This window comes from Arctopsyche grandis, chromosome 6 (genome assembly GCF_051622035.1).
Source record: "Arctopsyche grandis isolate Sample6627 chromosome 6, ASM5162203v2, whole genome shotgun sequence".
Lineage (NCBI taxonomy): Eukaryota > Metazoa > Arthropoda > Insecta > Trichoptera > Hydropsychidae > Arctopsyche > Arctopsyche grandis.
Window position 1 is genome coordinate 18,548,371 of NC_135360.1, and position 24,313 is coordinate 18,572,683.

Consider the following 24,313-nt stretch of genomic DNA (forward strand, 5'->3'; position numbering starts at 1 on the left):
TTTAATCATTAGCTTGAACAATAAACAATATATAAATGCAAAATTAAAAAAAATCCATTATAGAAACAACATTAAAGGTTTATTTTATGTGTGTATGTATTATATTTTTCTACTTTATTCCATAATAATACTCGACGTGATCTTATCACAAAAAAAGTGAAAGGGTTTTATTTAAAAATTTCTCATGTCGGAAGTTAAACATTTATTAAAATTTTACAATATTTAACTTGTATGGGGTGCATTTTAGGCTACTAATTTACTTTGCACCTTGTACGCACAACCTGCAAGGTCATTCTGATAACCGTAAATTTTGCAACTTTTCAATAATTTTTACACATATCATTCGGAAATAAATTTAATTTTTAGCATCTAATTTATTAATTTAACTGATTTTCTTGATATTAAAATGGATTTCGATTATTTTTTTTAATTATTAATTAAATTAAAACAGTAGGATGATCATCATTAATCATGAAGTTTTATTCAAAATAAAAATGATTTTTGTGCTTTGGGAATCGTTAATTTGAATTAAAACAGGAAAGAAAAGGGACGAATTATGGTTGTAATAATCGTGCGTTAGGCCAATGGCCGATTGTGAGAACGCGAGCATGTGTGCGAGTGCAGCAGTGTCCACTCGTCGGTGGGGGTGTGTGGTGTCGGGTCGTGTCGGGTCGTGTCGTGTCGCGGTGGGTGTGAGAGCGACTCCCGACTCCCGACTCCCGACTCCCAACTCCCGAATCCCGACCCGAGTAGAAACGTCACAAAAGGGAAAGCAGAGCTGAGCTGACCGGAAGGATGAGCTGGTGTCAGTCGAGTGGCAGTCGAGGGGCGGCGGCGCTCCTACGACTCGTCGTCGCTCTCGCGCTCGTCGGCCTCTCCTTCTGCCTCTACGAGGACCAAATTGGAAAATTTGATTGGTAATTACCAATCAAATCAAATATATACACACACATTTCCTACTTATGATTTATTATTATCCTTTTACCGCTAATTCAATATGCATGATACGCGATCTTTGTACTGTCAAAACTATAACCTCAAATTTTGAACTGAATTCGATCTACCTTCGACTGGGGTGCCAACTGTTTCTCCCTCACTTAATTAATACTAGATAAAATTACGAATACTTTTTTATTCATCATCATTTTGATGCAATTGCGCAATGATGATTAAAATATTCAAACGCATCTTTCACATGCTTTTTAAATTGAGCACTTAGTATTTTTAGGAAAACAGTCTATATGATCATACATTTTTGGTTTTTCACCGTTTGAAATTCGTTCTAAAGAATGGTATTTGGAACTTGCATCATATATGTATGTAAAATGTGTTTCCGTAACTCTATTTAGATCTATAGTTCTTCGATATACACCATGATGCATGTATAATGTGACCATTTATTTTTGTCCTCAAAACGGGACATCTACCAATTTTTACGTAGTAGTATGTGTATTCAAGAAAACGCGTATTTTGTCATAGTTTTTATTTATTAATAAAAAGAACAGGAATGTTGATGAAGAAAAGAAAAGGAATGAATAATATAAATATAAAAAAAATTATGTTTTTTTATATTTTTCTGATGAACAAATTACTGGGTTTGTTTTTTAATAAAAATGAAATTCTTGGCAGGATTTCTTTAAATTGATTTTAATTAACAACATCGTTTTAAGAACTTCGACTTGAAATTGCTTTATTTCGGTCGTCCACAACTTGTTCATCTGTGAAAAGACTCTTTCTACGGGTGCATTAGTTCCGGGCAGGCATAAAATGTATTCAATAATTATACGATACATATATAATAATTCAATAAATATACTCTCTTTTTGAAAACGGGATATTTCAACGCCCTGAAGCTGTGTTTGGAGACAACGGGACAGGCTACCTAAAAACGGAACGTATGGTCACTTTATGCATGTACAGCTTGGGGATTCTCCATTCCAATGGTCGTGATTTATTTATTTAAGTTTGGACCATTGTGGCATTACAGGAATCCGTACTGCGCCACAATGGTCGAAAATATAATAGATAAGAGAAAAAGAAAATATATATATATACAAACAAAGGCACATTAATAAGTAATCATTAAAACCAATAGCATTCATAATATCAAATTGACATTGAAAAGAAAAAGGTTAAATTTGGAATGGAAAACCTGTACAATTAAAAATTTCAAATAAACAGAATACATGGTATGGAGCGTCTTGCATTTACAGCCAGCACCAATACATAAGAACCAGCTGTAAATACAAAACATCCCTGCAAGGCCCGAATGGAAGAAAGAAGATCAAAAATCTACTCATACATCACATACAACTATAAAAAAATAAGGATGAGCGCAGACTACCAGACAGATAGGTTAAAATAATCTACGCTCACTAAGTTGGAAAATATCACATTCAGGTTCAGCAGCAACGATTTCATTGAGAAGTCGGATAGCTATTGGAATATGAGCCATTCGATAAATAGCTGCGAGCAGGAGGTACAACCATCAAATGATGATGTCTACCATGCGTGTAATTATTAGGGACATGATTATAATGACATTCTTTTGGGTACATATTTGTCTTCTCCTACCACTTACATAAATTGATCAGTTTGTTTAATCGATTTGTGTGGAAGATATGTCAAAAAAACGCAGACTATATGAGAGGTTTGAGCGGTCATTACCCTTAAATAATAGATAAATAATAAACAATTCACTGTACATACTGATAAATTGAATCCAATTTGCTATTAATTAAATATTTGAATCTTTTTAATTCACAGGAGACAAACTTATGTTGGCAAAATCAAATTTTCAAATTTTGACACCATCTCAGCGGCCAAAAAGATCATCGTAGCCACCGAAGAAAATGTATTAGCCGCCCTCAACTTAAAATCAGGTCTTTATTAGTCCCTAAGTTTCCACCGGTTTATCCATACTGTTGATTTAACAATATATTTCCACTTTTTCCAGGTCAAATTTTATGGCGACACGTTTTAGAGAGTGGTTCACAGGGAAACATTCAAATGTTACATGTGTCTGATGAAGTAGTCACAGTGTCGGGAGTCAATCCAGCTTTAATCAGAGGATGGGATTTGACCACAGGTTATTATTTTCTTCCTCGTTGCTGAAGACACATTTAAAATTATTTTAACTCATGGGATTTTATCAAATCAGGATATCTTCTTTGGGAGTGGTCTCTGTGGCTTCAGGGGCATGCACAGCAGGCAGCCGCTACTAGTAGTTATTGGTGGGTGGAAAATAATCTTCTACAACATCTTTTACCTATTCCTGGTGAACATCTCGAAATGACATCGTATAACATGCGAACGGGTCAAAATAAAGGTACTACTAGTAAATTGCCTGCCACTTGGATTAACAACAAGTAAGTTGATACTGAATTGTTGTACAATAAGAATACAATTTTTTTGGTTACACTCTTTTGTGTTTTTAGGTGTGTACTCTCAGCTCCGTATTATACATGCATATCCAACGCCAACACTGAAAACTCTCAAATTATATCTCTCGATGTTACCTCTTCTGCTGTGCAACTATTCACCAAATCTGTATCCACCATTTTGCCAAATTTGAATGATAATCACGTTGAGCTTCGTTCACTGCTTGGCAATGTACCAGGTGTGATTCTCAAAAATAAAATAATACTGCTAAAACCAGATGGACTTCATGTCACCAATACAAATCTAAGAGATGACACAACTGGTGCATATGTTGTTAAACTTGTCGATAAAAATCTTCTTATACAATTTAATTACAAGGATGAAGTGAGAATTTCACTAACTGTTTTATTATTTTATTGATTACGTTGATATATTTAAATTAATTGTATATAAATTTTAGAATATAAATGTGTACGCATCAAATATTGAAACTGGTAGCCCTGTATCTGAGTTTACCAGTGTCATTCCACTGCCTGGTGCGAATTACCCTAAAATTGATTCTGCCATGTGCGCGAAAACTGCAAAAAATAATTTAGCGTGTAGACTTTTTGTCACGGGTGACGACAATGCCGTATATCTGTTACAAAATCCAGGTAATATTTTTAAACATGTTGAAATATGAGATAGTTGATAGACTATAAGTAATCGTACTTATAAAATAATTACAGGAAAACTTGTATGGGTTCGTGAGGAAGCCTTATCGAGGATAGTCGGTGTAGAAATGTTAGATTTACCAGTCTCTGAACTCGAGGCAGTAATTGAAACTGAGTTTGATAACAAAGAAGGTGAATTGAATAAACTTTACTCTATGGATTAATAAAAAATTGATTTAATTTTAGAAAATTGGAATGATTACATTAGTTCTTTCGAATATATTAATTGAATTGAAAATACATGATATTTATTATTTTAGCTGACTTTGGGGAATCAGGTAAACGGTTAATAAATACTATTATAATTCCATTCTTGTGTTTATGACATTCTAAAAAACTTATTTGTTAATGAAACTTATTTGTATGCTAACCTGACTTTTATGCATCTTGTCATTTGTAAAATTACCTTTTTGTTATGTGATTTTTTTATTATCTTAATTTGATCAATGTTTGTGCATGATTATTCTATAATTTATCAAATTTTAACACATTTGGGACATGAACTTGCATACATTTGAAAAGACAATTTTTGATATGATTTTCTATTCTGAATGTTTTAAAATTTATTTGCGAGTTATTTGTTTGAAAATTAAATTAAATTTATCCTTGTCGAATTAACATAAGCCACCCCTTTTAAATAATAATCTAAGTATTATATATGTAACTTGTAAAACATTGTTTCATAATTTCCACGATTCATTTTAATTTTTAACTTCAGGTGACATTTTTGGAATGATTACTAGAAGACTGAAAGGCCAAGCATCTCAATTGAAAACATTATCGAACACATTGCTACGTAAATTCATGCCACACTTAATAGAAATTTATGATTCAGAAGAGTCAAGTAATGTATTAGTTCGTGATGAATTCGGATTGCACAAAATCATCATAGCCGTAACTGATGTCGGAAAGGTAGCTGCAATTGCATTATATTTGCTAACACATATTTGATGCATCTTCTATATTATTCTAACTGTTTTTACTCAGGTGTTTGCAATTGACAACTTATCGGGTAATATCATATGGAAAAGATATATTCCATTCCTATCTTCATTTAATGGCCGAACTCCAGATGCTGATAATTTTGTAATTTTATACATACAAAGAACTACGAGACATCTTCCATACGATCCTCAGTGTTCGATCATAGCAAGGCATAAGGTATTGCACCTATTTTACTATAGATGATGATAAAAATAATGCAAATACATATGTACATACATTCAATGTTATTGTTCAGCTTACAGGTGAAGGTATTATTTTTATGTTTAACCCTATCACTGGCGCTGCATTGGATCTTGGTGTAGCTAACTTGGGGTATCGAATCAAACAAACTCTGCTTTTGAACCAAATGAATTCAGAATCGCTTAAAGGATTGGTGATAATGGATGAGAATGAGGGTATACATGTTTATCCTCCTTCCTGCTCTGCAAATATTGGAAACACTTACATGTTCGTAGCAGATCCTAATACCGCTGTAGTTCAAGGATATGTACTTCGAAATGAAGATGAGGTCTGTATAAAATTAAACAATTTGGATATAAATACCTACATATTTACCAGATATGATATGTCTATACAAAATGTTCATGCAGAACTCGAACTGAATCCAACGTAGACACTTTGCAAGTGTCAATACGAGCTGAACCATTCAGTTTCGCATGAACAATATGTATAGACGCCATGCCACTGACACCTAGTTTTGGTTTTTTATTATTACAGCAAATAGTTGTTGAAAAAACTTGGTTGATTCGTCTCGGAGGAACTCCACCTATGAGTCACAAAATAACCAATGTAGCAACTAAAAGTTCAATAGAAAAGGTTCACTCTCAGGGAAAGGTTATGGGCGATCGTAGTGTACTTTATAAATATATTAATCCTAATTTAGTAGCCTTCACAACTGAGGGACCAGATCCTGTACATAGAGGTATGTCATTATAACCTTATTTACATCCTACATATGTACCTAGAAAGAAATGTACAAATCTATAAAGTCTTGTATTATTTCAATAGATGTAATTTATCTTTACTTGGTGGATGTCGTCTCTGGTGCTATTATTATGGTACAAAGTCATAGAAAAGCTCGGGGTCCAATCAAAATTGTCCACTCGGAAAATTGGGTGGTTTATAGTTACTATAGTGAAAAGAGTCGACGACCAGAAATTGGTAAAAAAAAAAAGATTATTTAATACTACATATTATTTTTATATATTCATAATTGCAACGTAGTATTAAATTGGTTTTACAGCAACGGTAGAATTATACGAAGGCCCAAAAAGATCAGGCGGAGCATTTAGTTCCTTGCAAACCGCTCGTTGGCCTCCAGAAATTGCAAGGCAAGCATATGTACTTCCGTCACCAGGTCCACCACTTGCTCTCGCAACTACCATTACCGATAGAGGAATTACAGCCAAAGATATATTAAGTGAGTGTATCTATTGGAAATATCATACGTACACACATTGTGACATTAAATTTAATTACTATGCTGTTATTATTTCTAGTCTCTTTAAGTACTGGGGCTATTGTAGAGTTGCCATGGGTCATATTAGATCCGAGAAGACCGACTGTGCCAATGACGAATGAAATGCGAGAGGAGGGTTTACTACAATACACACCAGAAATTCCTCTACCGTCTGAAGCCGTTATTAATTACAATCAAACTGTTTTGGGCGTTAAACACATGTACACATCTCCCAGTGGCCTCGAATCCACGTGCCTAGTTTTTGCATATGGGCTAGGTAAACCTCACTGTTCAAAATTTGTTAATGTAATATTGTTGTATGATTATGTATATCTGTATTTTTTTCTAATTTCAGATTTATTTTATACTCGAGTTGCACCATCAAAGACTTTCGATCTTCTAAAAGAAGATTTTGATTATTCTTTGATTGTTATAGTGTTGATTTTACTTATAGTGTCGTCGTACGCTGCTAAGCGTTTCGCATCACGCAAGGTGCTAAGACAAGCGTGGAAATGATTATAGACTCGCATTATAGTTATTTTCTAGTAAATTTTTTAATAAACTGAAAATTTTCCAAAGTTGTAAAATTTTTACACAATTTGTTGACGTATAGAAGGTGTATGCCAATTTAAATAAATATAATGTTTGGTTTGTGTTTGTGCAATGCGTATATACCAAAATTCATGTGTGATATTCTGAAAATCGAATTTTCGTCAGACTTTAATAGAACGAAAGTCTTCGAAGTTTTTCATTACAAACTTCATTTTTAATGAATTTATAGATTGTGAAATCTCAATTTAAAAAAAAATAGCAGTGTGTACCCATTATTATAATATTTATTCGAAGTGTGATTGGTGCTGATCGTTGGAAAGAATTGTGCACTATGATAATATGTACGGTGGATCCTCGATATAATAGACTAATGCAAGCGATATGTCTGTTTTATAATATAATCGGCCAGTACGCGTTAAATCTACTGCAACTGTGTGATCATGCACAGAACATTGTTGTACAATACATAACATTAAGACTAGACGCACACAATAGACTTTTTGTCAAATAAGTGGGGTTCAGTCTACGGGAAAAAGACCCACTGAACCCAGTATACTTGTCAAAAAATCGATTGTGGGTGTTTGACATGATGGAATGTTTTCTCCATTACAATCAAAAACTGTTAAATCGAGGTTTTGCTGTGTCAAAACTTATGAAGTTGTGATATTCAGTTTATCTTGGGGAAATCCTTAAGAATATTTATTTTAGCTCCCATGATCACTTAGCTAGATCAACGATAATAATTATGGGACCTTTCCATTGCATGGTGTAATAAATAATACGCAAAAATAACTACTCAAATATTATAAATTGCATCTCGGATCAAAAATTAAGATTTTTCACCATATTATTTTGTTGGTATGAGTTCAACTTATACAATTCCATGAAATTAATTTTATGTAAATGTTTTAATTGTTATATTAATTTATTAAGCAAAACCTTTGCATATCTCAATGGATCGTTTTCTACACATTTATATTTATTTATATTCTAAGGTTATCTTGGTATTAGAATGCAGTGAGAAATCGAATACAAACGATATGCGCATTTATAATGTTACGTTCTGGTAATCCATATATGTATATACTTCACACTGCACTCTAATATCGTACAGTCGGGTCGCAAAATACCTTGTGTAAATATTTACTTTCATTTGCGATAAACATATCCACATACGTGCGCTCCACATATTAATTATGATTGTATAAGTTTTCTGAAAGTATTATAAAGCATTGAACTTAGTCATGAAGTATTTGTAAATATGTATTTTCAAATAATTTATTATACAATCGACATACTTTGTATGTTATGTACATATAAAAAAAAAGTGTTGTAACTGTAAACTTTTTATTTATACAATGAAAATACATTAATCGTAGACTTTTCCACTGGTCTTTTTATTAAAATTTGTATTAAAAAAAAATTCATAATAATATTTAGGACAAAATATAATTATTATAAAGCTTTACCAAATTAAGAAAATAAAAACATTTGTATAAGAATTTTCAAAACAAATTAAATAAATAAATAAAAATCAATTTCACAAATAGTAAGCTATTTTGCTCAGTCTTAAAATCATAGTAATGGTTTATTTTTTGTTGGAAGTTTTAGTATTTCTTCTAATAATAATTTTTAGATAATTGTCATTTAAATTCTTGGCACGATTACTATATTTATGACATTCCTATTCATAAAACCACATTAAATCATAGGAATGGCACTATTTTGTGGAATTTGTTCCCGTTTATCGTTTTACGAGAAAAGTTTGATAAAATAAAATTCAAAAGAAATTCAGTCTATTTGTTTTATTTTTCACTGTTACGTTGAATTAATATAAAAATAAATACTTTTTTAATCTTTTGTATCCAAATATTCCAACAGGGCGCATACGTTACGTTTATAATCTTTGGATTCAAGGGCATCGCAAACGGGGAATTTTAATTTATTCAAACTGGTTGTATTGACGTCTTCCAAATGAGAGTTGATTCTTCCTTCGTTCCACAATCCCTGTAAATGCAACCAACATGCTCCAACATCGTACGAACTTATGGCTTTGAAAAAACCAACACACAACTCCTGAAAACGAAATAAATAAATAAATACATTTTATCAATCGCTTTAATTCAAATATAATTGATTACAGTACTGAACCTGTAATGGCTTGGGTTGTTTGACGCTCAAATATACTTGCGTCGCATACATAACTTCGTATAGGGTTTTTTCATGAACATTCAACGAAATGCACAAGGTAGCAAGTTTTTCCAAAAGCAGCACTTGTAATTTGTATGACTGCGTAAATCTATACGACGAACCAATATCTTTAAGTAAGCTGTCTTTGGATGTCTTAGTCAAGAAATCACACAACGAAGGTAGCACTTCCCTAGAAATTTAAGACATTTTATAGAGGTTATTGAAATGCTGGATGCGTCACTAATTAAAATAATAATTTAAAGCCCAATTGATAGTAAAATATATTGCTATATTTTAGTAGTGAACAGCAACACAAAGTAGCGAGTAATGTCACAGGTTCTCATTTTTAAACATGAAGTCAATTACTAGTATTTCTCTATTAAAATTTTTGAATAAATTAATACTTTTTGTCACTTTTGCTATCGGTAATTTTAATACACACCCCTGATGGTATTCAGATTCATTGAAAACTATTGCTTTGCCCTGCGGTGTTCAATGGGTAGCTTCGAAAACAATACTACATTGTGTCAATTTTTAACTGTATATTCTGTTCTCTTTCTAATTATTTAACTGTCAATAAAATTATTCGAATTATATATTTATATGCATATCATTATCGAAGTGGTTCTTAACCTGGGTTCGGTGGAGGTCAAGACACACCCGACTCATATGATTCGGGTGCCAATTAAGAAGGGTTCGGTGAATGCGCATATGAAACTGATGGGGGTCAGTACCTCCAACAAGGTTAAAAGCCACTGCATTATCGTCATCATATACATAATATCGCTATTATGTGTGTCTGTGTAAAATAACGCTCGATAACCGTACTATAATAGTCGTTTCGATTCGACATACATACGTACGTCACAGCTAAAACACTGCCAACAAAATGTACGAATATAATAACAAAAGAAAAAAACTTCTATATATACTGTTCGCTACCAATTTTTCCTCTAGACAAGTTTAGCGCCATCTATTGAAAATTTATTTAATTAATTAATTAATTTTTCTATGGGTGTTTTATATTGTTTATATGTGTGTAGGAAGTTTTTACCATTTTTTTTTCATATTAAACAAGTAAATATAAATATTAAATTAAGTATATTTAAAAGGTATTTGAAAAAAATACGACCGCGTGCGCATTGAACACAGGACACACATTTTTCTATTAATTAATAACTTAATATGCCATAACCCATTCGATGACATTACATCGGGCACAACACTAGTTTGTTATATTTACATTCAGTGCTGTCAAATATTTGATAAAAGCCTAAAATAACTTGAGTTGAATGCATGCTTCGTTTTCTGTATAATTCGATTACGGATCACTCCCTTGTCTAATGCGAGTCTTAAAAATATCTCAAAGAATATAAAACATTGAGACAATGCAACAATAATAAAAATATGGTAAACGGACTACTAGTCATATGTGAACTAGTCACAGGACAACCGGTCGCTCTAGATCGGTCACACGTGATCACCCGTCACAACCTAAAACTGGTCACATCCTAAAACTGGTCACACCCTAAAATCGGTCACGAGAAAACTGGTTGACCGATTTTAGGGTGTGACCAGTTTTCTCGTGATCAGTTTTAGTGTGACGGGTGATCACGTGTGACCGATCTAGAGCGACCGGTTCACATTTGACTAGTAATCATCGAACCTAGAAATATATATAGCATGATTTAATTCTAGAAAAATATGGTTGAGAATATTTGTGTTACGGCCACTCGACAATTTAATGGATTATGCGCGAGCGAGACAGAAACATCGACAGAGTAGTGATGGCTCAGCGTAACGTTCTTTGTCTCGCTCGCTCACGCCGTACTTCAATTTGGCAGAATTTTCGGCCGCTCGTTGCTACCGCGTGACAGATGAACTCTTCAATTCGAATTTCGAATATTTAAGCATATTTGAAAGGTGATTTGTTTATATTTAAATGGAGACCGTGACGACTCCGGTTCGCAACCCTTATAAATGTCTGACGATTGGCAAAAAAATGGAGCTATTGAATGAAATCGACAGACGGACACAGTCCAAGGGTGCTCTGGCAAAAAAGTATGGCATAGCAAGATCTTCACTGTCTACAATACTGAAAAACAGAAAGAAAATCGAAGAAGTGTTCACCAAGTACAAATTACATCGGACGAGGCAACGTTTGAAACCGGCGAAGAACCGATACCTCGAGTCTCAACTGTACCAGTATCTTTCACGCTTGAATGTAATGAATATTCCAATGACGGGAACGGTTCTCAAAGAAAAAGCGATATCGATAGCTCACCAAATGAACATACATGATTTTAAAGCATCGAACGGCTGGTTAAGCCGCTTCAAGAAACGGTACAATATTTCGACTCACGACATCAGCGTGAACGATGTAGCCGAAATTGAAGATATAAAATTCGAAGACTCTGAAGATAATAGTAGCATAGAAGAATCATCGCCGCTTCTAGACTCTCCCGAAGACAATGAAGACTACAATGATTTATGCGATACTATAATCGTAGTATTACAATCAAACGAAGAAGATAAAGAGGATAAAGCACCTACAGAAAAAGTGAGCGTTATAGAGGCGTTGGAAATTTTAGAAAATTATATATCATCAATACCGAATACACCGTTGAGTGTGATGTCTAGTTTTGCTAATGTTGTCCAACACGTCATATCGAACATAGGTGATAATTTTAAGGCAGAATAACTTATTATACTTAATCAAAATCAAACTGAATGTATACTTTACATGTAAATCTTTAATCAAATATTATAAATCTGTAAAAACGAACCGAGTCCTTTATTCATACTACCTGTAAATATATTATTTATACTAACTTTAAAGTACGCCTTTGTATGAAGTCCTTTGAAACATTTGCAAGTGTGATGAGCAACTTGAATGATCTATTCACTATCAAAGGGTGTGAAGTTTCTTTAAAACGGTAAACTAACGGTGACCATACTCGATGCACCAATGGTAGCAATTCGTCTTCGAAATCTTTGATTATCATAACACCCTCGTTAATTATATCTAATGCTAAAACTTTCTGTTCGTGATTATTCGACGGAATGAAATTCATTGTTTTTTTGAGGACGGATATGGTCATTTTGATATGGACAGGGGTTTCCATTTTTTCATCACCTGAAATGTTTTATCAATAAATTATTGACGGCATCTACAATATTATAAATTTTCAAGTCGCAAGAATGAATATTACCATTATTTTCCTCCTCGATATTGAAATCTACATTTTCCAGATCAATATCATTTTCATCGCAATCATTTGGTTTATCCAGTTGTTTCAATACATCCAAATTTTTTTTAAATTCTTTAAGATTACTCAATATGCTATTTTTTTCAGTACAATTCACTTCATTAGAAGGGTTTTCACTAGTTTGATTTTTCTGGCAAAATTTAGAACTGATGTATTTGATAAAAGTATAGAAAAGCTTTAGAAACAAATTCATATTCCACTGAAAATATGGCCCACTGCAATGATCCAAAATCTAAAATTTTTAACACCCATATATATAAGAAGTAAAAACAATAATAATAAAAAAAACCTACAAAATGTATAACACATTTACTCACATTACTAACTATTTCATACAAACACGGAAGGACTTCAGCTTCACTATACCTCATTACTACTAATAATACATCTAATACTCCAGCGTTATCAGTTATCTGAGAAAAATGTTTAAAAATTATTAATACTTACATAATACAAGAAAAAATGATTGAAAATTACAAAACAAACCTTTCTCAGTTTAATATTGACATGGTGAGTAAAATAATCTGCATTCGTTTTAATAAGTTCTGTGATATCTTTTAATGTGAAAGCTTGCGCTATATCAGTTAGCGCTTTTATTCCTGCTAAATGAATGGCTTCAATACTGCTGCCTAAAAATATATTATAATCATTTAAAATTATGCAAAAAAAATACAATTATATATCAAATAAAAATATGTATGTATATATCAAACATATTTACCTGCCCTTTCTAGTATTAAATATAACGTTTTCAATAAATAAGGTTGAAATCTGATTTTCATACTCTTTGCTATCTTTCCTATTCCTTCCGTCATTAGGCAAATCTGTATGACATTGTTTTGGGCTTGTGCCAAAGTTCGACAACTGTCTTTACCGTCTTCATAATAACCATCGCAGTTGCTTTCATTCTGCCTATAACTGATGTCTGTATATCTGATCTCAGTAGCACCCTCGTATAAGTCAAGTGTTCTATCTTTCACCCATTCTCGCGGATTATACACGCTAATATCAAAAGTTTCATTTTTGCCGGGCGGTTTTTCCTTTTTTTCAACCACTGTGGGCAAATACCAATTTTCATAATCTATGTAAGTTAGAATGACATTCTTGGTCAGATGGTCTGTTTTATCTGTTTCTTCACATGAAGCTGAAAGCAGTTTGTAATTTTTTTAATTTAAATTATATAAATATGTACATACATAATGATTTTATAGTAATTGATTTATACCTGATAAAATTTCATTTAATATTAATATAATTTCCTTTTTAAATTCATTATCTAATCTATACTGTTCCAATAAATAATCCACAATAATTTCAGTTGAATCACTTATGCCTAAAATTTTACAAATCTCTAAGGATTGTTTTACACTAACGTCGTTTTGCAAATATGTGTAAATTTTCCATGGAGAATTATCCAAAACGGGAGTTTCAACATCTGAAATTTTTTTTTTATAATATATAAGTCAATTCTACAATGTAAATATAAAATAAAAACTCGAAAATAATACCTCGTATAGTAAACTCTTCTAATAGCTTAATGCTACTACATTCCAATTTGAAAACTTCGACTAGTATGATCGCAAAGCGGTTCATAACATGAGTGCAGTTGAGAATTTTACTGAGACGTTGTGGACTCGCTTGAGTGTTCGTTAACAAACGAATATATCCTTTTACTAAATGTATTCCACACAATTGCAAATTAACATCTGCATTATCACAAAAATAAATAATTTAGAAAAATAAACACATTTTAAAATGTTAGATTTAAATTTTCATAGTGAAATTGTAACCTAGTTTGTTCAAATATCGTGGTAATTTTGTGAGCATATTATTGAAGTTGTCTTCTAATATATCTAATAAATGTTTTTGATTACATCTAGTACCATTTTCAGTAAAGTTTTCCAATGCTTTCCTGCTGATTTCAGTTATTTCCTCAGTTTCATCTTCCGACAAAGCAATCAACATTTCCAAGACATATTTTAACGATAAAGTCATGTTCCTACAATTAATTTAATAATATTTAATATATCATACATAAAATATAACAAAATATGTGAGACATTTTGTCAAATTCGAGCACCACAGTTGTCAATAATATACACGTATGAAAATAGCCATTAAATCACTTTAATGTTATATGAATGGAAATAAAATCATATGTAAATTTTTAGAGTGAGATAAAAAAATATTCATCTCGAATAATTTAAATACCAAGTTATAAATGTTCCACAACAAACCTTGGACTGTAAATTAATACATTAGAACACATTATGGCAGCCTCTTTGCGTACCCTTTCGTGCGGATGATATTGTATAGGAAGTAAGCTTTTCATCAATATGGTCAACTTTTCCCCAGCTGCATTATACCATTCACCATTTCTCTCAGCTTTTTCTAAATGCTCTTTTATACCTTCGACACCTTTAGCTCGTAATTTCATTCCAAATGGATCAGATTTTTCTTTCGTTCCCCCTTCTGAAGAATTATTAGTTTCGATCAAATTGATGAAATCTGCATTGGTTAATTGGTGGTTTTGATCTTCATCTTTATCCATCAATGTGAGACATAAAACTCTACTTATTGTTTTAATCGCTAACTGAAAATAAAATTTTATATTAAACAATATCACTTTGGCGAGTCAATAATTGTATCGAAACAACTAACTTACACATGTAATAGCATGCCCTTGTTTTTGTTCTCCTTTGGCAATGTCTTGCATTGCTCCCAAAAGTCCCGGTAAAAAGAACATCAACACATCTCCGACAGGCTCGGCCAAGTCCCGATTGAGTTTTGGAGTATGAAGTGGACCCATCAAATCATCGTGTAAAGTACAAATTGCCAAAATGCATTGGATGGAAGCTAGTCTGTAATAAAAATATACATATGAAAAAACGACTAATATTTTTGAGACTATTATACAATAATACAATTGTTTAACCTTAATGCTTTAAAACGTTCTTTTCTTGCAAGTTGAACGCATATAAATATTCCTTGACCTAGCTTAGTAGCGTGGGTTCTAGTGTAGAGTTGTAGCCGTAAATCATGTGGTATTCTGAGAGTCAGCGTAGTAATAAGTCTTATTACGCTGAGAGCGAAATCCTCATCAATCGAATCTACATGAGAATACATACATTTTCGCATATAATGTAAGATCGATCAATGTACAAAAATAAAATTTCAATATAAAAATTTATTATAAACCTAAATCTGTAGGATCCTTCTCAAATTTTTGAAAAATCATAACAGTTAAAAATTTAAAGTACATTTCTATGCCATCGACTCTGGTTCTGCTAAATATTATGTTCATAGCATCAACCATATCCATTTTTAACTGGGTAGATCTGAAAATTTAACACGCCACAATGAAACGCATTGATGTATTTCAAAATTTAGGATATTTAACATAATAAACGATAAAACATCGTACTTTAAGAGCGGATTCCTCAAATGGACCGTATATGGAAACAATAAGTAAGCATGTATTTCTTGCAATAGATTCGCTTGTAGTTCTTGATACTCCTTGATTAGTGGAGTCAATGTATCGTTAGAAGGTTCGCTCAGGAATATATCACACTTTGGTTTCAATCGGACAAAGGCTGTCTTTACATCTGAGGTCTCCATCATATTAATATTAATCATAAAAACTGAAAATAAATAAATACAAAATATACAATAAAAAATTATATTCATGTTTCATATTGAAAGACGCCTTCGTTTAAGTCAAAGCGTCGTTTTATTTTGGTCGTTAGATTTCAAATAAACTGGAAATACCCAAAAAAAATTTGCCATATGTTATTTTTAAATAGACACCCAACCGCCGTCAGTGACGTGTTTTCTATCAATGATTTGATTTATAACGATTAATAATAGCAAAAAGGTGTATACATTCAGCAATGCAATTGGAATACATACAATTTGACATGTGCTATTTTGACAGGAGTATCCGTTGCCGCAAATCGTCACCGTTTCGCACTTCGCTGTCCCACTGCGATTGAAATTACGTAGAACACCGATTTGTTACATTCATAACTATTGAATAATAATACTGACGTTGTTGTTTAGAAAGAATTCAAATGGATTATTCGACTTTGACAGATGCAGTGGAGAGACGAATATTTGAATTTGGCGCGCGAAAATTCTAGCTATTTGCGACAGACGCGGTACAACGGGGGCGGATATTCGTTAGTACGTGTGGGGAGTGTACGCCCCCGGGAGGGCAAAGCCCTATGGAGGCCCCCTTCGCGGTCGCAAACACAATAGCAACCGCACCTAACCTCAAGCCGCACGTGCGACACCTCAACAATCGATCACAACACAGCGCACACCTTCATATTGCGCATATAGCTCGTACAATTTCGCACTTCGCACTTACCTACATGTTTATTCTGAATCAATTATATATTGATTTATATTGTAATACGAACCAAGTCCGTTGACTTACCATCGTCATTCATCTTTACTCATCGATTACTCAATTATTCTTCATATAGCACGCGATACACTTGATCACATGAATTAAAATTATATGTTAACGATCGGTCTCCCTCACGGGCCCGAAAGTGAACCGCCCTAAAACGCAAATATCGAAGGCAAAGATCGAAAATAAAAAGATCTTAAGTTGAAAGATAAAAAAAGGGTCTCTCCCCCCGTTGTACATACTCACTTAATTTGCGCGAGCAGGATACAACAGGAACAAGAGGAACAGGCTTTTCCTCCCGTATTATTAAACAAGGCTGTATGACAAAAAGAGAGATAATTTCACCGCATGCCACTCATATATATTATATATACAGTAAGTCCTCTACTTACGCGGTTAATTCGTTCCTTAATTTTCAGTGTAAGTGGAAAACCGCAGAAGTCGAGGAATTCTTTAATTCGATATATTTGATGTGTGAACTGTATGTATGTATGTACTAATATTTTTGTATCAAGGGACAATTGAGAAAAATAAGAGTAAGTGTATTAATCTTCATGAAAGTAACATTTATTTGGTAACCGATATTGCTGAAATTTTACTGATCATGGTGAACTTGAAGATCGAGTACATAAAAGTGGAAATGGTCGCGTTGCCATGGTTATTTAGTGTTAAATATATTTTTGTCCCTGTGTGTCAACTGCGGTTCGGTGATTACTAGTCAAATGTGAACCAGTCACAGGACAACCGGTCGCTCTAGATCGGTCACACGTCATCACCCGTCACACTAAAACTGGTCACACGCGAAAATTGGTCACGAAAAAACTGGTCACACCCAAAAATTAAAAATTGGTCGAATTTTTGGGTGTGACCAGTTTTTTCGTGACCGATTTTCGCGTGTGACCAGTTTTCTCGTGACCAGTTTTAGTGTGACGGGTGATCACGTGTGACCGATCTAGAGCGACCGGTTGTCCTGTGACTGGTTCACATATGACTAGTAGTCCGTTCCCTACCGGTGTGATTGTGTTAGTGCGCGCGTAGTGACCCCCACTCCTTAGCCCGCCGGTCGCTACCTCACCCGTCCCCAACTTTCCCCTCTCGTATCTTGTATGGTGGTCCGAGAGGGGGGAGGGGGGAGCGGGGAACGCCACTCGCCGCTGAGCCGCGCGCGCATTCGCTGGGGGATATGCTGGCGGCTCGCACGACTTTTTATTTCGATGCATGCATGCATGCACCCTTCTGTCAGATGATACGCACGTGGTCATACTCCATGCTCACCAATTCAATTTCGCTTCGGGTCTATTTTGTTGGAGGAATTCGTCCACCTAGACACCTTTTACATGCAATACCAATGTTTACGATTAATTTACATACATATGTTTGTATAAATTCAGTATCTTTTCGGAGTTATTACGATATCTATGTACGTAGTAACAATAGATGAAGTTTTGTGATCAAGCGAAATTCGAACTCAAGATTTTTTTTAATATTTTCATGAAACGCACAAAGTACGAATTCGCGTAATGCTGCGTACGGACCAAACCAACGACGATTTTGGTCCAACAATTTAACCAGCAGGATAAAACCAGTAGCGTACAAAATATCGAAATAAAAATTAAATTTGAAAATTGAAATTAAATATCAAAATTAAAAATATTATTATTATATTAAATTTATATTCAAATATCAAAATAAAATTATAATCAATATATTAAAATTATATTCAAATATCAAAATAAAATTATAATCAATATATTAAAATTAAAATAAAATATTGAAAGTTAAAACAGAACATGCCCAATTTAAATAAATTTTCGAGATTGACCTAAAATTAGATCATCAACAATCACATACAGGTAATCCTCGACTTTTGTTTGTCGAAGATGTTTTGACTTACGTAGATACGCACTAAGATCGAAAAAAAAAATCAAATAATTATTATTTTTACTTCCCCGTAATGCGCAGTTACTGAGAATATATCACGTGTTAGTATGGGTGACCGAGTGATGGTTTCAACCCGAGACGTTGTCGGTTTATCAAAGGAAATTTTTTTGTCTTCAATTGTTTCTCTCGTCGAAATAAATCAATTAATTAAATCATTTCAGAGGTAAATTTTATCGGATAATGTCTTCAATTGTTTCTCTCGTCAAAATAAATCAAATAATTAAATCCATCTCAGAGGTAAAATTTATCGGATAATGTGTGATTATTAATTTTATTTCGACGAAAGAAAAAAAAAACCCTTTGACAAATCACCGACATTTTTTTTGTTAAATATTTCATCGACGGCGAAACACATTGGTGTATCGTGACGACTTATAAGAAACAATAACAAGGTTTTTTTCGCTCGTAATTATAATATTTCTCTGGTTGTAATGCGCATCGTCGTAATTCAAAACATTATTGTAATTCAAAACATCAACGATGATCTAATTTTAGCTCAATCTCGCTCGTTAGCTTAATTTTGATATTTAATTTCAATTTTTTTATTTCGATATTTTGTACGCTACTGGTTTTAAAAGTTGGCCCAAAATCGTCGTTGGTTAAATATTTCCGAAGGGGGAAACACAGTAGTTATCGTGACGACTTAAAAGAAACAATAACAAGGTTTTTTTCGCTCGTAATTATAATATTTCTCTGGTTGTAATGCGCATCGTCGTAATTCAAAACATTATTGTAATTCAAAAAATCAACGATGATCTAATTTTAGCTCAATCTCGCTCGTTAGCTTAATTTTGATATTTAATTTCAATTTTTTTATTTCGATATTTTGTACGCTACTGGTTTTAAAAGTTGGCCCAAAATCGTCGTTGGTTTGGTGCGTACGGACCATAAGTCGAATTCGCGTAATTCGAGGACTTACTGTACATAGTACCGTTTACTATACCTTTTTTTATCTTTCGACTTAAGATCTTTTGATTTTCGATCTTTGCCTTCCGATATTTGCGTTTTCAGGCGTTTCACTTTCGGGCCCGTGAGGGAGAACCGTTAACGATATACACGATAAGATTGCACTCACCTAGTCTAATAAGCTGGTCACTCTGAAGATATGCTGCATTTACACGAGGTCAATTTTAAAGACATTCCACTAAGCCAAGCCAATATTGATCTCGTGTAAATAAGCATTCTGAGGCAATGGAATATCTTATTCTGCTTTAATATTGGTTTGGCTTAGTAGAATGTCTTAACCATTGGCCTCGAATAAATGAATACTAGCTTAATAGACTCGGCCTGAGTGTTTCGTATTGCATCTACCTGGTATAATTGACGGTAAATTATTATTTCAGTAAGTAGTTAACAGGAGCACCATCTAAAACTTAAAAAGGAAGCGCTGTGAAATCGCAGGCTATTTATATTTTAATTTAGAAAAAATATAAGGTTTATAGGACGGGTTAAAGGTTTAGACCGTTTCCCGGCCTATGGAAAATCAGTTGAGTTTGAAAGAGGATCGTTTATTTTTGTTCAATTGTTACAATGGTTATTGTATGTATGAAGAGGTTGGGCTTCGGAGAAGTGGGCTGGTTGATCTTCAGAGGTTCACTCTGGTGTTGGGAGCTGGTGCGTCCCTTTATATACGTTCTGGCTTGAAGCGTACCGCGTGCAGATGCGTTGTCTTCGTTTCCAGGACACGTGTTGGCCTGTTTTCGAGGCACGTGTCTTCGGTACACGTGTGGTTTCGATAGCTATGGGGTCAGCGCCAGGACTTCGTTCGTTTGAGAATGGGGTCATGTGCCACGCGTAAACGACTTTTCAGGACATGTGTCGCGGTTGTTGGGTTTCGTTCGTTTTACGATCGAGCGATGAACTCTTTCTTCTGGATGGTCGAAGGGGACGTTGCCCTTGAGTTATGCATGTTTGTACAGGATCGATGATGAGATCACTGGTTTTGATTCGTAATAGCAACAAGTCGTGCTTTATTCCTACAGGTTTACCGGAATAAAAAATGTAGGTCCCAGTGAACTTAGCTTTTTTAAGTTATAAAATGTATAAGGCTAATGTACAGACTCCAGGGATGTTCAACTCGAGAGCACCCCGGAAGTCGGTTTTGTAGAAGCTCGTGGTAAGCGTGGGCGGGGCTGGTTTCCTCAAGGTGCCTTCCTTCGTCGTCGGTGGTCTGGTTTCTGCTGATGTCGGCTGCTCTGGTATGTCCCTTTCTCCTTCGTAATGTGCGTGGGATGCGTGATGTGGAAAAAGGGAGGAAATTGTATAATAATAAAAACAGGTTGTAATTCTGTTTGTATGGTGACTGTATTTTATATATGTATAAATACAGAGAATAAGCAGGGGGGGGGGGGAGTCCGTCGTGAAATTAGCGCGCACGTGTTCGAGAGGTTATGATAACTTCACTCCTCACGTGACTACGTGATCTGACTTCGACGAAGAAAGACCAGGATTTCCTCACTTCTCACCGGACGTATACTGAAGCTGTACTTCCAGTATCGTCTGCCGATCCAGGCTGAGCTGATCGGGACTCGGTGGTGGGAACAAACTCGGTAGCGAACAGAGATGTTCACTCGACCGAAGCGGAAAACGAATAGCAGGCGGGGACGCGCGCTCGGCGCCGATCTCCCTCCAAAACGGCTCCTTTGGTCGTAACGCCACGAAAGCTGACCATGAAGACTTGGTCGGAACAGCTAATACCAGGTTGATACGATACGAGTGCATCCAGACCGAGTTTTCTAATCGATTGATTCACCTATTAATACTTTATGAGTAACAGTGGGGTAAATACAGAGAGATTTCCACGGCATGTCACTAACGAGTAACATCCGAGTTATCAAATTAGTGGACTCGGTCTGGGTGCATCCATATCGTGTCAACCCCGTTTAAGCTTATTTCCAGTGGCGGACTGGCCATACAAGCGAACATGCCCGATGGCATGTGGGCCCCACTATCAGTTAGAAAATATGGGCCCTCAGTAAAAGTAAATAACTTTTTAACTATTTATAGTATATTGCAACTTTGGGACCTAAAGTTTGGGTATTTCAACAAAACAAATTTCTTACTATATACACAAACAACTAATACCTGCTTTAACAGCCCAAGGATCGGTTAACTTTTTTTATTAGGCTCGAATCGTGTAAGTTTCAAAATTTGCGTGGGCCCATTTCCAACGTCAATATTATGTATATACCAATACCTATGTAACAACTAACTACTGAAATATAAATGGGAATAAACAAATTTTCGTGAATAATATAAACAGAACTGCTTAAAGGAATTTTGATAAGACGATTAATCATCAAACAACGATTTAAATTTACTCCATACTTTCAAAATAACATTTGATTATACTTCGATGATATAGTAAGATTTAAATACACAATTTTAAACAGTTTCCGAATATAAAATCTATTCTTAATCTAGACACATCCATGTAAATAGAAATATAGGATAGGGGCCCCCTCCCCAAAATCCCGATTTTCGATTAACATTAATTGAAAATATTATGCATTTTTTTCAGGGACGTAATTTGGGGGGGCCATAGGGGGGCACTTGCCCCCCTAAATTAAGGAACAGTGTGAATTTAGAAAATATTATGAATTTAATGATTAATGAGATACTATGGATCTATGAATGCTACGTTTATTTCTTATGTACATATGTTATTTTTGGGTAACTAATAAAATAATCGCTGTTATGTGCTTTGAAGAAAAACAAAACAAAAATTTATCTATTGTTATTACGTACTTACATATGTACATAGATAAAGTGAAAAGACAGTTGGTAGAAATTAAGTTAATTGATAGTTTTTTGATGACTCAGTTTGATGGTCGATTAATGTTGACCATGTGAAGATTTGTGGAAAAAAATTTTCGCCTGCGGCGCTTTTTTCTCTTTTTACATAATATTTTTTTATAATTACTTTTTCAAAAATAAGTTCCTTTTTTTTATATTTTATAAGTCAATAAGGTAAAGGATATTTTCCATTTTTATTCTGATATAAAAAAGATTTTTTGAAAAAAAATTCAATTTGACCAATCTTTGCCTGCCCCCCCCAAGAAAAAGCTGAAATGACGTCCCTGATTGTTTTCTACCGAAAGTAAAAGCCGCTTTTATGCCGCATTCTATTTACCCAGGACAAGGGTTAAAACGAAATATCTGTAGAATGAAATTTGTGGATCTATTTTGCTTTTGCCATTTTTCTTGTACCTGAATTTGTTTATTCCCATTTTTGAAAATTTCATTTATTTTTTCCCCTTGATTTTTAGCGTGGTGGAAAGAAGAAAATTTTGTTATATGGGGGGGGGGACAAATTTTTTTAACCCTGGGGGGGCCCCCTTTGACTCCTGGCATGCACTGATTTCAGTCCCAGTCCGCCACTGCTTATTTCTATTTATACACTTCAATGGGTGCTTGTTTAGTAGTAAGCAGTGGCGGCTCGTCTACATATATGGGCTGCGGGGCTAGAGCCCTCCCAGTATATTACATATGCATGCTATTTTTGCCTGCATTTGATCACCGGTATGGTCAAAGAGCTATAACATCCCGATTAATCTCTGCAGTCCCCCCTCTATGAATTCTCACGAGCCGCCACTGGTAGTAAGACTCGTGCTTCTCGCTTGAAAACCAATGATTACTTACGCTTTGTTGCGACATCGCGTTTCGAGCGCGTTCCTGAAATGTATGCATACTTCTCAATACGTTCGTACATGTTTTACTTATTTAATAATAATGGCATCCATGAATTTCAAAAACACTCAACAGGTAGAATGAATGTAGGGTTCAGCCAAATGGGGAAATAAGTGGAGACATTATAAACTCATATTTGGGCGAGTTTATCTGGCGAACGAAGTAAAATAAAGACGATTCTCTTTGAGAATATTCTTCAAGACATCTTCGTTTCCTTTATAAGCTGGAAATAAATTTAAAAATAATGTGTTACTAAGCTATCTTTTAACAACGGCTCGAAGCATGACGTTAAAGTCAATGGTAGCGTTAACACTAGCGGTGTCTACCGCGGTACATATTTTATAGATCTATCAAATACCGCAGATCGTACGTATGAGTAAAAGCGTTCGAACACGCGGTATTTGATAGATCTATCAAATACCGCGGTAGATACCGCTAGTGTTAACGCTACCAATGAAGAGAAGCGTAATAATTTGAGTTTGAGCGTGAAGCACGAGCATCACTATTATATTATACAAACACCCTTTAATGTTTCAATATTAGTTCTGTAGTTGTATATCTTTGATTAATTTCATTCAGTTATTTATAGCAACAACTGAACTCTTTTGTTGGATTCTTGCAAAAAATCTGTTCTCGATTAAGTGTTTTTAAAAATTATAAAAACAATTCAAATGGTTTTTTAATGTGGTAAACGATTATA

At 34.2% G+C, this 24,313-nt stretch overlaps 2 protein-coding genes across 4 annotated transcripts; one reads left to right on the forward strand and one right to left on the reverse strand.

The window, feature by feature from the left end:
* The first annotated feature begins 578 nt into the window (after positions 1–578).
* On the forward strand, positions 579–8,880 carry EMC1 (ER membrane protein complex subunit 1). Of its 2 annotated transcripts, XM_077433022.1 has the most exons (16): positions 579–917; positions 2,767–2,882; positions 2,957–3,088; positions 3,161–3,368; positions 3,438–3,765; positions 3,842–4,034; positions 4,110–4,226; positions 4,355–4,372; positions 4,813–5,006; positions 5,082–5,255; positions 5,335–5,607; positions 5,817–6,021; positions 6,108–6,260; positions 6,343–6,519; positions 6,599–6,835; positions 6,914–8,880. In XM_077433022.1, exons 1-16 carry the CDS (start codon positions 796–798, stop codon positions 7,072–7,074), a joined length of 2,808 nt encoding a protein of 935 aa, XP_077289148.1. In that variant the 5' UTR covers positions 579–795; the 3' UTR covers positions 7,075–8,880. The 2 variants fall into 2 exon arrangements, with proteins under 2 accessions (XP_077289148.1, XP_077289149.1); XM_077433023.1 differs by lacking the exon at positions 4,355–4,372.
* On the reverse strand, positions 8,366–17,157 carry Tti1 (Telo2 interacting protein 1). 2 transcript variants are annotated; one of them, XM_077433020.1, is made up of 16 exons: positions 17,008–17,157; positions 15,994–16,210; positions 15,768–15,907; positions 15,505–15,679; positions 15,235–15,430; positions 14,807–15,162; positions 14,360–14,568; positions 14,078–14,275; positions 13,795–14,004; positions 13,291–13,713; positions 13,056–13,198; positions 12,887–12,982; positions 12,513–12,801; positions 12,133–12,436; positions 9,262–9,490; positions 8,366–9,186 (listed from the first exon to the last, which is right to left on the reverse strand). In XM_077433020.1, exons 1-16 carry the CDS (start codon positions 17,018–17,020, stop codon positions 8,962–8,964), a joined length of 3,423 nt encoding a protein of 1,140 aa, XP_077289146.1. In that variant the 5' UTR covers positions 17,021–17,157; the 3' UTR covers positions 8,366–8,961. The 2 variants fall into 2 exon arrangements, with proteins under 2 accessions (XP_077289146.1, XP_077289147.1); XM_077433021.1 differs by lacking the exon at positions 17,008–17,157 and adding an exon at positions 16,479–16,953.
* Between the last annotated feature and the right edge of the window lie 7,156 nt (positions 17,158–24,313).